The sequence below is a fragment of the Ranitomeya variabilis genome, chromosome 4 (assembly GCF_051348905.1).
Source record: "Ranitomeya variabilis isolate aRanVar5 chromosome 4, aRanVar5.hap1, whole genome shotgun sequence".
NCBI lineage: Eukaryota > Metazoa > Chordata > Amphibia > Anura > Dendrobatidae > Ranitomeya > Ranitomeya variabilis.
The window spans coordinates 386,066,494-386,080,927 of NC_135235.1; the positions used below are offsets into that span (position 1 = coordinate 386,066,494).

General features: G+C 45.3%; 1 protein-coding gene across 2 annotated transcripts in view; it reads right to left on the bottom strand.

Moving 5' to 3' along the window:
• TCIRG1 (T cell immune regulator 1, ATPase H+ transporting V0 subunit a3) overlaps positions 1–14,434 on the bottom strand; it is a 55,968-nt gene that overhangs the window by 9,224 nt on the left and 32,310 nt on the right. For both annotated transcript variants that reach the window (XM_077250847.1, XM_077250848.1), the window contains exons 14-18: positions 11,909–12,027; positions 2,155–2,368; positions 1,508–1,630; positions 1,317–1,397; positions 651–768 (exon numbers count right to left, since the gene is read on the bottom strand). In XM_077250847.1, coding sequence (XP_077106962.1) covers positions 651–768; positions 1,317–1,397; positions 1,508–1,630; positions 2,155–2,368; positions 11,909–12,027 — 655 coding nt within the window. The remainder of the gene's footprint in view (positions 1–650; positions 769–1,316; positions 1,398–1,507; positions 1,631–2,154; positions 2,369–11,908; positions 12,028–14,434) is intronic.

Here is a 14,434-nt window from a genome sequence, read left to right on the forward strand (position 1 = left end):
GCACCTTCACTGTACAGCAAATTAAAGATCTTTAAGGATGTTGCAATAAGTGTACTTTGCCTACTTTAGACTGAATATCAAGGTATTTTTAGAGGCAAATATTTTTCCATTATTTTTTCACTATTTTTTTGTGTGTGTCTACCCCTCATTGGCACCTTACAGTAATATTGTCCTACAATTAAATCCATGTAGTAATTCAGGTCCCCATCTTGGGGCAATGTCCCATATCCTAGTCCCCATCTGTAGCAATGTCTCCATCATGTCAGGAGCTATGGTGCTTTCTGGCAAGCAGGATGTAGCCTCAGGGGCCACATGTGACCTGCGTGGTGTTTGAGACTCACACTGAATAGCAAATTTTGCTAGAAGTCTGTTTCTCCAACATATCCATTTACGCAATAAAAATAAGTGAAACGTAAAAGTAGCAAATTATACTAAAAAAAAAAAAAAAAAATATAAATATATAAATATATATATATATATATATATATATATATATATATATATATATATATATATATATATATATATATATATATATATATATATATATATACACACGCACACACATACATATACACAATATATAGAGTCATGCCATGACAAGTGCATTTAAAAAAAAAAGGTTAAGGAAAAAGAAAAATGCTACTCACGTGCATGAGCCAGGCTGAGCGCCCACAGTCGTAGATAGGATGCGGTATTGGAAATACAACCCAGGCAGTACTCTATGGTGTGAATCATCTGATGCATAAAAACCTCCCCTGCATCAAACTACAGGTGACAAACAAAGCAATGGATATTAAGGATTAGGTAAAAATCCTCCAGGACTGAATTCTTATGCACGTGAACATCTCTATATGGTCTATGAATATAGTGTGATAAACAATTGGCGTTCCCCAATCTAACTTGTTAGAATCTTTTTGCTGAGCGCAGGAAATGTCACTCATGACATCAATACCTTTCAAAATAATAATGCCATGCACACATGCCATCAACTGGGATTAATAATCATCTATTCTGATTTATGTGTGAGGGCACTGACAATGTGCAACCAATAAAGAAAGTTTTCGATAGCCCCTGTTGTCTGGTCAGTAGCTCTATTCGTCTCCCATCTTTAATTATTAATTACCAAGTGTAGGCCAGCAGAGGACTCTTAGCTTGTCATGTAAAATACTGAATCAAATGGAACAGAAATATACAACATAACATCGTATCAGTGGAATTGTGAAAACAGAAGGGGCCCTGTGACGTCCTCCAACTCCTGGAAACCTGACAGGCCTACAGATACTGCACAGCGGAAATAAATGGAGGAAAGTTACCTCTTTGCCATAATGTGTCCCATGTCCTGAATTATCTGCAGACTGCTCATCTTCTGCGAGTAAGCCACTGCTTTCATCAACCTGGGATAAATGCAGAAGCCATGATTACATGTTGCAAAACTAATTTTTTTTTTCTCCACCAGACAGACACTAAAAAGTAGTATGCTAAACTTTGACTTAACAGATCATACCTGCTCTCCATGGCTCTTGTTCTTTTTTCTGCGGTGCTTTATATAAAGACAAATTGGGTCACCTAGAAGCAGAACTGGAACACACAGCAGCGCAACAATCACAAGAACCATTTGAACGATGTCCTAGAAAAATAAAAAAATATATATTTTAGGGATTTGGCAATGGTATTACCAGGTAGGAACAGGTTTTGATACATGGTGTAATTCTGGAAATGCTGACCATGTCATTCTAGTCGCCACGTTGTCTCCTATTTAGTTTGTGTGGTGAGAAGTTCTAACAATACCAGCTCAAGGGAGGAATTTGCATAGGTTACCTTCCAAAAAAAAATATAATAAAAATGGTCCGCTACATATGAGCCCGCTGTACCCTAGATTCCTTCATGAATGCTCACTGCATTCTGGCTTTCCAGAACAGGAGGTGATCTTCAGGGTTGATTCCAAGTTGTCATTTCACTACACTAGCTTCTCTAATATTTCACCATTTACCATAGACTCGAGAAAATAATTTTTTATACCATCATCAGCCCAATTTATGGCACGGCTTCTGTCCATAATACTCACTCGTGTACACAATTACTATACTACATGAACATTTACCAAAACTATGGGAGGCACGTCACGCCCATGCAGTTTTGCAGGTAACTTACTTGTCCAGGGTAGAGATCTTTGTTAGTTGGATTCTTGGTGAACAGAAACATATCAATAAAGTGAATGAGAAGACTCGGTGCAGTCTGAGCATGCGTTACATCAAAGGCAAACCATTTATAGAAAATCATGAATACTAAATATCCAAAGAGGCACAGGAGGAACAAAAGCTCAGGAACTGAAATCACCAAAATGCGATATTTCTGTTTAAAGTGTCTGAAAGAGACCAGATAAAAAAAAAAAATTAAAAAAAATATTAAGCATTCATTTTCACAAGACACACTGAATAGCCCGGCTTAACCAGTTCATGACCAGGACATTTACCCTCCTTCCTGACTAGGCACGTTTTACTGGTTTTTCATACATGCAATTTAAAGAGATGTAAAATTGCCTCTTGTTCAGATTCAGATATTAACCCCTTTCCCCTCCCCCGAGCCAACCTTCATGACCAGGGAAAATTTTACAGTTCTAACCACTGTCACTTTGTGGCAATAGCTCGAACTCTTCAACGGATCCCGTTGATTCGGAAATTGTTTTTTCATGACATATTGTACTTCACGACAGTGGTAAATTTGCATCAATATGACTTGCGTTTATTTGTGAAAAAATCCGAAATTTGGAGAAAATTTTGCAATTTACAAACTTTTCATTTTTATGCCCTTAAACCAGAGAGTTCTGTCAAAATAGTTAATAAACAACATTTCCCACATGTCTAATTTACATCAGAACAATTTTTGAAACAATTTTTTGTTATAAGGTTAAAAGTTGACCAGCAATTTCTAATTTGACCAGCACATTTTTTATTTTTTTTCTTCAGGGACCACATCACATTTTAAATCACTTTGAGGGGTTTATATGACAGAATGTACCCAAAAGTGACACCATTCTGAAAACTGCACCCCTCAAGGTGCTCAAAAACACATTTAAGAAGTTTATTAACCCTTCAGGTGATTCACAGGATCTGAAGCAATGTAGAAGGAAAAAAAATGAACATAATATTTTTTTTCCACAATAATTTTAACTTTAGGCTCAAAATTGTTGTGCAATTTCTATTGAGTACCCCATATGTGGGGGAAAACTACTGGTTGGGCACATGGCAGAGCTAGGAAGGGAAGGAGTGACGTTTTTCAATGCAGACTTTTATGGAATGGTCTGCGGGTGTCACACCTTAGCTTTTCACATGGCACTGTAAGGGCTGGAGGATTTAATTAGAGAGATGAACTCCACCATGTTCTTATTGCACTCCATTACAAAGTCTGGTTTGGGGTCTATGCAGAAGGTACCTCGTACAGCTGCGGGTGTGCTGCCATCACCATGCCTGGCCATAAAGAAAAGGACATCCCTCTTGTCCTTGTACTCGACCAACAACATGTTGTCCCTACATTGGGCTCTGCTCTCACCCTTCCTGAGCAGCAGCCTAATTTGCGTCTTAGGCCAGTTTCACACGTCAGTGGCTCCGGTACGTGTGGTGACAGTTTCCTCACGTACCAGAGACACTGACTCACGTAGACACATTAAAATCAATGTGTCTCTGCACATGTCAGCGTGTTTTCACGGACCGTGTGTCCGTTTGAAAAACACGGAGACATGTCAGTGTTCGTGGGAGCGCACGGATCACACGGACCCATCAAAGTCAATGGGTCCGTGTAAAACACGTACCGCACACGGATGCTGTCCGTGTGCAGTCCGTGTGCCGTGCAGGAGACAGAGCTACAGTAAGCGCTGTCCCCCCAGCTTGTGGTGCTGAAGCCGCCATTCATTTCTACTCTCCAGCAGCGTTCGCTGGAGAGAAAGAATGAAAAATCATTGTTTTGGGGGTTTTTTGCGGTTGAAATAAAGTTCCCGGTAACCAACCCCTCCCATCCCCTGTGCGCCCGCCCGCTGGAAATAAAATACTCACCCAGCTCCCTCGATGCTTCCTCTAAGCGTCGCAGCTTGTCCTGTATGAGCGGTCACGTGGTACCGCTCATTACAGTGATGAATATGCGGCTCCACCTCCCATAAGGGTTTACCGGGAACTTTATTTCAACCGCAAAAAAAAAAAAAAAAAAGATTTTTCATTCCTTCTCTCCAGCGAACGCTGCTGGAGAGAAGAAATGAATGGCGGCTTCAGCACCACAAGCTGGGGGGACAGCGCTTACTGTAGCGCTGTCTCCTGCACAGTCCATGTGGTACCCAGTCGGCACTCGGGCGGCACACGGCTGCCGCACGTGTGCCACACTGATGTGCCACGTGAGCACACGGACAACTCCGGTACTGATTTTTCCGGTACCGGAATTATCTGGACGTGCGAGACTGGTCTTAGGGAGGCCTCTGATTTTTGCAGACAGTATAACAGGCTGCGGAAGCTAGTGCAGAGAGAGAGACTTGAAGAGTGAGATACTGGCATAAAAGTTACCTACATAGATGTCCCTTTGGGGAACGTACACAGCAAACTTGTTTTTGAAGTGGTGAATGACCGGTCGAACTTTGAGAAGTCTGTTAAAGTTGGGGACATCTCTGGGAGGACACGTGAATCATCACTAATGCAAATATTTTTGGATTGCCTCAAAGCATTTATGGGTCGTAGCCAGTGGCGTAACTACAAAGTTATGGGCCCCGGTGCGAACTTCCAAATGGGGCCCCCCCCCTGCAGCCCTGCCATACAACTCAATGTAACCCCCATAGAATACAACGCAGCCCCCCTCATAGTATAATGCAGCCCCTCCATACAGGGGCAGTGAGAAAGACACGAGCAAATGGTGACGAGGGGGCAGGGGATTGGGCACAAGGGGATTAGTGGAGACAGGCACAAGGGTAACATAGGGGGTTAGGGAGCAAGGAAGACAGGCACAAGGGGACACATGGGGCCTAGGAGGCAGGGGAGAAGGTTACAAGGGGACTAGTGGGCAAGGGAGACTGACACAAGGGAGACTGACACAAGGGGACTAGTGGGCAAGGGAGCCTGACACAAGGGGCACACGGGGACTAGTGGACAAGGGATACAAGCACAAGGGGACACAGGGACAAGTGGGAAAGGGAGACTGACACAATCACAAGGGGACAAAGGAGACAGGCACATGGGGACACAGGGACTAATGGGCAAGGGAGACTGGCACACGGAGACAAGGGACACAAGCATAAGGGGATAAGGGAGACAGGCTCAAGGGGACACACGGGCCCCTGACTTGCCAGAGCCGCTTGCAGCGGCGACCGCTGCGACTGTGGTAATTACGCCCCTGCCTCACACACACACACACACACACACACACACACACTAGATATCACACACACACACACACACTACAGATATCACACACACACTACAGATATCACACACACACACTACAGATATCACACACACACACTACAGATATCACACACACACACTACAGATATCACACACACACACACACTACAGATATCACACACACACACACACACTACAGATATCACACACACACACACTACAGATATCACACACATACACACTACAGATATCACACACATACACACTACAGATATCACACACACTACAGATATCACACACACTACAGATATCACACACACACACACACTAGATATCACACACACACACACACTAGATATCACACACACACACACTAGATATCACACACACACACTAGATATCACACACACACACTAGATATCACACACACACACACACTATAGATATCACACACACACACACTATAGATATCACACACACACATACTACAGATATCACACACACACACTACAGATATCACACACACACACACTACAGCTATCACACACACACACACACTACAGATAACACACACACACACACACACACACACTACAGATATCACACACACACACACACTACAGATATCACACACACACACTACAGATATCACACACACACACACTACAGATATCACACACACACACTACAGATATCACACACACACACTACAGATATCACACACACACACACACACACCTCACAATTTCCTCTCTGGTACAGGGGTGGCTGATGTAAATCGGCTGCAGCTTCTCCTGACTGCGGCTCTGTCCTGCACCTCCCCCCTGCTCTCACCTTCTGTCCCGGGACTGTAGAGCAGAAGCTGACAGTCTCACCATGCTGACTGGAGCTGCTTCCTGTCTCTCACGTGCCCCGGCTGCCCCCTCCCCCTAGATACGCCTCGGACTGTTACCGTGCAGGAGGAATCTCCTGCACTGCAACATGGTGTTCGGTGCCTCTGACCTGCCGGGCCCGGGCCCCTGACCTGGCGGGCCCGGTCGCACTGGCGACCGCGGTAGTTACGCCCCTGGTCGTAGCCATGTGGAACAATGGATATTGTATAAAACATCACCACTAATATCGCTCAAGTTCTGGCTTCTGCACTAGGCCCATGTGAACAACCAGGCCCCAAAACATAATTTCCACTGCATCTACAAGAGTCCAGTTAGGAAATGATGATGGGCGGTTTTGTGACAAATTGCTGGGCATAATTTGTCTTGGCCATCATTAGGTTTACAAAATCCTCAGAGAAAAAGACTTTGAAAAATGTTATTTCTGTGAAGTCATTTTAAGTCCAGATTGCACCACAAATCAGTGGCTCATTATCTTGGAGGTGGTGGTGTGGGGGTGAAATCCATACGGGTTAAGCAACGGTGGGCGCTGGTTCATTTTCCGCCACAGGGCATCTGCGTGGCAGTTGAGCATCACTTGAAAAGGAGAATGAAAAATAAAGGGAGCGAGCATGGGTGCTGATCAGTGAGTTGCGTCACTGATCAGCACTCTGACACGAACAAGGAAAAAAAAAAAAAAATGCCAAAAATTGAGAAATCGAGTACTGATCAGAACCAGAAGGAGGGGTGGGGGAAGGGGTTAGGAAAAAGCTAGGAAGAGATCAGGAAAGGATTTGGAATGTCTTTGTTCTCGCAGGAACAAGAGCAGCATCAGTGATGTCACAGGGAAAATTTTAACTGTGGCACCACAAATCCCAGCAAAATAGCTAAGTAACTGCAGTCAAGTAAGTGCGGTCATTTAAGGTTCAGAATACCTTTCTGCACACTGATTGGACAATGACACTGATGGCACCAATCAGTGCTGGGGCTGGTGGTCCTTGTGTTACCTACCACCAGCCTATGATCGGTGCTGTTACAGCACCGTTCATAGGCTTAATATCAGTGTTTCAGGCAATTTCATTGTATGAAACACTGAAATTGCCATGATCGGCTGTTCAGAATTGGACAGCCAATCACAGCGATCGTAGTTGAGGGAGGGGTAGGCACCACCCCTCGTGATGACTCCTGGTGCCCTGCTGCAAGATTCAGCAGGCACCTTAATGCGGTCGCACTGCTGCATTAAAGCGAGGACAGCAAGGTCAGCAAGTCCTTAACCCCTTCCCGACCTTTGACGCAGCGTATGCGTCATGAAAACCTGTGCCAATCCGACCTGTGATGCAGCATATGCGTCATGGTCGGATCGCGCTCCTGCAGGCCGGGTGAAAGGGTTAACTGTAATTTCACCCGACCTGCAGGGACAGGAGTGGTACTTGAGCCCAGGGGGGGGGTGGCTTCGCCCCCCCCGTGGCTACGATCGCTCGGATTGAAAGTGAAACGTCACTTTCAACAGCCAATCAGAGCGATAGTAATATTTCACCAATGAAAATTGGTGAAATATTACAATCCAGCCATGGCTGATGCTGCAATAGCATCAGCCATGGCTGGAGATCGCGATCTGCCCCCCTCCACCGCCACCGATCTTGTCCCCACGGTCCTCCGCTCCCCTCAGTCCTCCTGTCCGCTCCCCCCGCAGTCCGATCCCTCCCCCCGCAGTCCGATACCCCCCCCTTCATACTTACCGACCTCCGGTGTCCCTCCCGGTGTCGGTCCGTGTGCTCCATGGGCACCGCCATCTTCCAAAATGGCGGGGCAATACGCAGTGCGCCCGCCGAATCTGCCGTCCGGCAGATTCGTTACAGGTACATTTTGATCGCTGTGATAGAACCTATCACAGCGATCAAAATAAAAAAATAATAAATAACCCCCCCCCCCCCTTTATCACCCCCATAGGTAGGGACAATAATAAAATAAAGAAAATATTTTTTTTATTTATTTATTTATTTTTTTTACACTAGGGCTAGGATTAGGGTTAGGGCTAGGACTAGGGCTAGGGTTAGGGCTAGAACTAGGGTTAGGGTTAGAATTAGGGTATGTGCACACGGTGCGGATTTGGCTGCGGATCCGCAGCGGATTGGCTGCTGCGGATTCGTAGCAGTTTCCCATCAGGTTTACAGTACCATGTAAACCTATGGCAAACCAAATCCGCTGTGCCCATGGTGCGAAAAATACCGCGCAGAAACATTGTGCTGTATTTTCCGCAGCATGTCAATTCTTTGTGCGGATTCCACAGCGTTTTACACCTGTTCCTCAATAGGAATCCGCATGTGAAATCCGCACAAAAAACACTGGAAATCCGCGGTAAATCCGCAGGTAAAACGCAGTGCCTTTTTCCTGCGGATTTTTCAAAAATGGTGGGGAAAAATCTCACACGAATCCGCAACGTGGGCACATAGCCTTAGGGTTAGGGTTGGAATTAGGGCTAGGGTTGGAAATAGGGTTAAGATTAGGCTGTGGTTAGGGTTATGGTTAGGGTCAGGGGTGTGTTGGGGATAGTGTTGGGGTTAGGGTTGTGATTAGGCTTATGGCTAGAGTTGGGGTTAGGGTTGTGTTGGGGTTAGTGTTGTCGTTAGAATTGAGGGGTTTCCACTGTTTAGGCACATCAGGGGTCTCCAAACGCAACATGGCGCCACCATTGATTCCAGTCAATCTTGTATTCAAAAAGTCAAATGGTGCTCCCTCCTTCCGAGCACCGACGTGCACCCAAAATAGTGGTTTACCCCCACATATGGGGTAACAGCATGCTCAGGACAAACTGGGCAACAATTATTGGGGTCCAATTTCTCCTGCTACCCTTGTGAAAATAAAAAATTGCTTGCTAAAACATTTTTGAGGAAAGAAAAATGATTTTTTATTTTCACGGCTCTGCGTTGTAAACTTCTGTGAAGCACTTGGGGGTTCAAAGTGCTCACCACATATCTAGATAAGTTCCTTGGGGGGTCTAGTTTCCACAATGGGGTCACTTGTGGGGGGTTTCTACTGTTTAGGCACATCAGGGGCTCTGCAAATGCAACGTGACGCCTGCAGACCATTCCATCAAGTCTGCATTTCAAAAATCACTACTTCCCTTCCGAGCCCCGTCGTGTGCCCAAACAGTTGTTTACCCCCACATATGGGGTATCTGTGTACTCAGGACAAACTGGGCAACAACTATTGGGGTCCAATTTCTCCTGTTACCCTTGTGAAAATAAAAAATTGCTTGCTAAAACATCATTTTTGAGGAAAGAATAATGATTTTTTATTTTCACGACTCTGCGTTGTAAACTTCTGTGAAGCACTTGGGGGTTCAAAGTGCTCACCACATATCGAGAAGTTCCTTGGGGGGGGTCTAGTTTCCAAAATGGGGTCACTTGTGGGGAGTTTCTACTGTTTAGGCACATCAGGGGCTCTGCAAACGCAACATGATGCCCCCAGACCATTCCATCAAAGTCTGCATTTCAAAAGTCACTACTTCCCTTCCGAGCCCTGACGTATGCCCAAACAGTGGTTTACCCCCACATATGGGGTATCAGTGTACTCAGGACAAACTGCGCAACAACTTTTGGGGTCCAATTTCTACTGTTACTTTTGTGAAAATAAAAAATTGCGGGCTAAAAAATAATTTTTGAGGAAATAAAAAGTATTTTTTATTTTCACGGCTCTGCGTTATAAACTTCTGTGAAGCACTTGGGGGTTTAAAGTGGTCACCGCACATCTATATTAGTTCCATGGGAGGTCTAGTTTCCAAAATGGGGTCACATGTGGGGGAGCTCCAATGTTTAGGCACACAGGGGCTCTCCAAACGCGACATGGTGTCCGCTAACGATTGGAGCTAATTTTTCATTCAAAAAGTCAAATGGCGCTCCTTCCCTTCCGAGCCCTGCCGTGTGCCCAAACAGTGGTTTACCCCCACATGTGAGCTATCAGTGTACTCAGGAGAAATTGCCCAATAAATTTTAGGATCCATTTTATCCTGTTGCCCATGTGAAAATGAACAAATTGAGGCTAAAAGAAATTTTTTGTGAAAAAAAAAGTACTTTTTCATTTTTACGGATCAATTTGTGAAGCACCTTGGGGTTCAAAGTGCTCATTATGCATCTAGATAAGTTCCTTGGGTCTAGTTTCCAAAATGGGGTCACTTGTGGGGGAGCTCCAATGCTTAGGCACACAGGGGCTCTCCAAACGCGACATGGTGTCCGCTAACGATTGGAGCTAATTTTTCATTCAAAAGTCAAATGGTGCTCCTTCCTATCCGAGCCTTGCCGTGTGCATAAACAGTGGTTTGTGACCACATATGAGGCATCGGTGTACTCAGGAGAAATTGCCCAACAAATTTTAGGATCCATTTTATCCTGTTGCCCATGTGAAAATGAACAAATTGAGGTTAAAATAAATTTTTTGTGAAAAAAAATGTACTTTTTCTTTTTAAGGATCAATTTGTGAAGCACCTGGGGGTTTAAAGTGCTCACTATGCATCTAGGTAAGCTCCTTGGGGGGTCTAGTTTCCAAAATGGGGTCATTTGTGGGGGAGCTCCAATGTTTAGGCACACAGGGGCTCTCCAAACGCGACATGGTGTCCGCTAAAGATTGGAGCCAATTTTTCATTGAAAAAGTCAAATGGCGCTCCTTCCCTTCCGAGCCCTGTCGTGCGCCCAAACAGTGGTTCCCCCCCACATATGGGGTTATCAGCGTACTCAGGACAAATTGTACAATAACTTTTGGGGTCCAGTTTCTCTTTTTACCCTTGGGAAAATAAAACAATTGTTGCTAAAACATCATTTTTGTGACTAAAAAGTTAAATGTTCATTTTTTCCTTCCATGTTGCTTCTGCTGCTGTGAAGCACCTGAAGGGTTAATAAACTTCTTGAATGTGGTTTTGAGCACCTTGAGGGGTGCAGTTTTTAGAATGGTGTCACTTTTGGGTATTTTCAGCCATATAGACCCCTCAAACTGACTTCAAATGTGAGGTGGTCCCTAAAAAAAATGGTTTTGTAAATTTCGTTGTAAAAATGAGAAATCGCTGGTCAAATTTTAACCCTTATAACTTCCTAGCAAAAAAAAATTTTGTTTCCAAAATTGTGCTGATGTAAAGTAGACATGTGGGAAATGTTATTTATTAACTATTTTGTGTCACATAACTCTCTCATTTAACAGAATAAAAATTCAAAATTTGAAAATTGTGAAATTTTCTAAATTTTAGCCAAATTTCCATTTTTTTCACAAATAAACGCAAAAATTATCGACCTAAATTTACCACTAACGGGAAGCCCAATATGTCACGAAAAAACAGTCTCAGAACCGCTAGGATCCGTTGAAGCGTTCCTGAGTTATTACCTCATAAAGGGACACTGGTCAGAATTTCAAAAAACGGCCAGGTCATTAAGGTCAAAATAGGCTGGGTCATGAAGGGGTTAATAGGCAATTGGAGGGAAAAAAGGAAATACATGTCTGTTTTTCACGCTTTAGATTTTCTTCATGACCACTAAAATCCATTTCAAAATCTGCTCCCCAAAAAAGTGCCACTACAGTATGGATTTAATGACCCAAGATACTGTGGGAAGGATACAGGTATAACATACAATTGCACAGTGACAGGTTTAGTTAAATTGTAATAAAGCTTACATAAAGTTGAAGATGCTTAGAAAAACTCCAAAGGACATGTGGCAAACCCCCAAAATGACAGACATTTTCATTTTAAAGGAGTTTAGGAATGTCAGGCGATTTGAAGCAAAACTCCAGATCTGAAATGAACGAGAGAAAAACACCATTTAAAAATTAAGAAGTTATTTGGCTTATTGTATGTACACTAGAGATTTCTGGTTCATATGTCACCTATCAACCAGTCCAAAACTAGTACATCATGAAAAACCGTAAAACATAACTCAGACTGGCCAGTTGTTTCACGAGTCTGACACTGTTGTGGTAATATCACTTCTTAGCTGAATACACCCTAGACCAGGGATGTCAAACTCAAATACACAGAGGGCCAGAATTAAAAACTTTGATCAAGTCACAGGCCAACCTTGATTTTTTTTTAATAAAGAGGGATTTTTGGTTCTTACCGTAAAATCTCTTTCTTGGAGCCTTCATTGGGGGACACAGGTAACCATGGGTGTATGCTGTTGTCACTAGGAGGCTGACACTATGCAAATAAAGAAGAAGTAACTCCTCCCCGGCAGTATACACCCTCCGACAGGCACCAGGCAACTCAGTTTGTGCAAAAGCAGTAGTAGGAACAGGTAATATAAAACTCAACCTATGTACCAACCCACAACAACGGCCAATTGGCCAACACGGTACAACTTTAAGGGAGGGTGCTGTGTCCCCCAAAGAAGGCTCCAAGAAAGATTTTACGGTAAGAACCAAAAATCCCTCTTTCTTTCTCGCTTCATTGGGGGACACAGGTAACCATGGGACGTCCAAAAGCAGTCCCTAGCGTGGGATATTCTGCAGAAAAAAAAGGAGTTAGGTCGGCCGGTCAGAAACCGCCGCCTGCAGTATCCTCCTACCCAGGCTCGCAACCGCAGAAGCCTGAGTATGCACCTTGTAGAATTTGACAAAGGTGTGAATGGATGACCACGTTGGGCCTTGCAAACCTGCGAGGCTGAAGCTTGGTGACGAACTGCCCAGGAAGCTCCCACAGCCCGGGTAGAGTGAGCCCTCACTCCCAACGGAGGCCGTTTGTCTCGAACACGGTATGCCTCCAGAACCGCCGAACAGATCCAACGAGCAATTGTGGACTTGGAGGCGGGGAGCCCCTTTCGCCGCCCTTCCGAGAAGATGAACAGAGAATCGGCCTGACGAAAAGAGGCAGTTCTGGCGAGATAAATTCGGATAGCCCTGACCACATCCAACTTGTGAAGAGATTTCTCCAAGGGATGAACCGGGGAAGGGCACAAGGAAGGGAGGACAATGTCCTCATTGATGTGAAAAGGCGAAACCACCTTTGGTAGAAAGGAAGGAACCGGACGAAGAACCACTTTGTCCTGATGCAGGACTAGAAAGGGAGATGACAGGATAAGACAACCAGCTCCGACACTCTTCTAATGGAGGTGATGACGACCAAAAAGGCCACCTTAGGATAGAAACGAGAAGGAAATGTCCTGAATCGGTTCAAAGGGCGCACGCTGGAGGGCGTCCAAAACGAGGTTGAGGTCCCAAGGCTCGACAGGAGGACGATAAGGGGGAGTTATATGAGCGACCCCCTGGATGAAGGTTCGCACCTGAGGCAGGGAGGCCAGGTCTCTTTGAAAAAGAATGGACAGAGCGGAAATCTGACCCTTCAAGGTGCTAAGGGAAAGACCCGCATCTAAACCCGCTTGAAGGAAACTGAGAAGAGATGGAAGGGAAAAGGTCATAGGAAACAGATTGTTGTCCTGACACCACCGGAAAAAGGCCTTCCAACACCTGTGATAAATACGCGAGGAAGCCGGTTTTCTCGCCCTTATCATAGTCTCGATGATGCTATGAGAAAAACCCGCGTCCTTCAGGACCGCGGCCTCAATGGCCATACCGTTAAATTCAGAGACCGAGAATTCAGGTGGAAGAGGGGCCCCTGCGAAAGAAGGTCCGGACGATCCGGAAGCCTCCATGGAACGTCTGATAGCATGTTCACCAGTTCCGCATACCAGGCCCTGCGAGGCCAATCTGGAGCTACTAAGAGTGCGGGGACCCCTTCTGTCTTGATCTTTTTTATGACCCTTGGGATCAAGGGGAGGGGTGGGAACAGATAGGGCATCTGGAACTGAGTCCACGGGATCATGAGTGTGTCGCATCCGACGGCCATCGGATCCCGAGATCTAGAGACGTACTGGGGAACCTTGTGGTTTGCCCGGGAGGCCATGAAGTCGACGTCGGACGCCCCACCGCTAGCAAATCTGGCTTTAGATTGCGGGAAGAAGAGACCACTCGCCCACCACGATGCCCTGGCGACTGAGAAAGTCGGCTTCCCAATTGTCCACCCCTGGGATGTGGACGGCTGACAGAGAGGGAACGTGATCCTCCGCCCAACGCAGAATTTTTGCCACTTCCGCCATGACTTGTGTGCTGCGAGTCCCTCCCTGATGGTTTATGTAAGCCACGGCCGTGGCGTTGTCCGACAATGCGGACCGGTTGCCCTGAAAGGAGAGACTCCCAGTGGATGAGGGC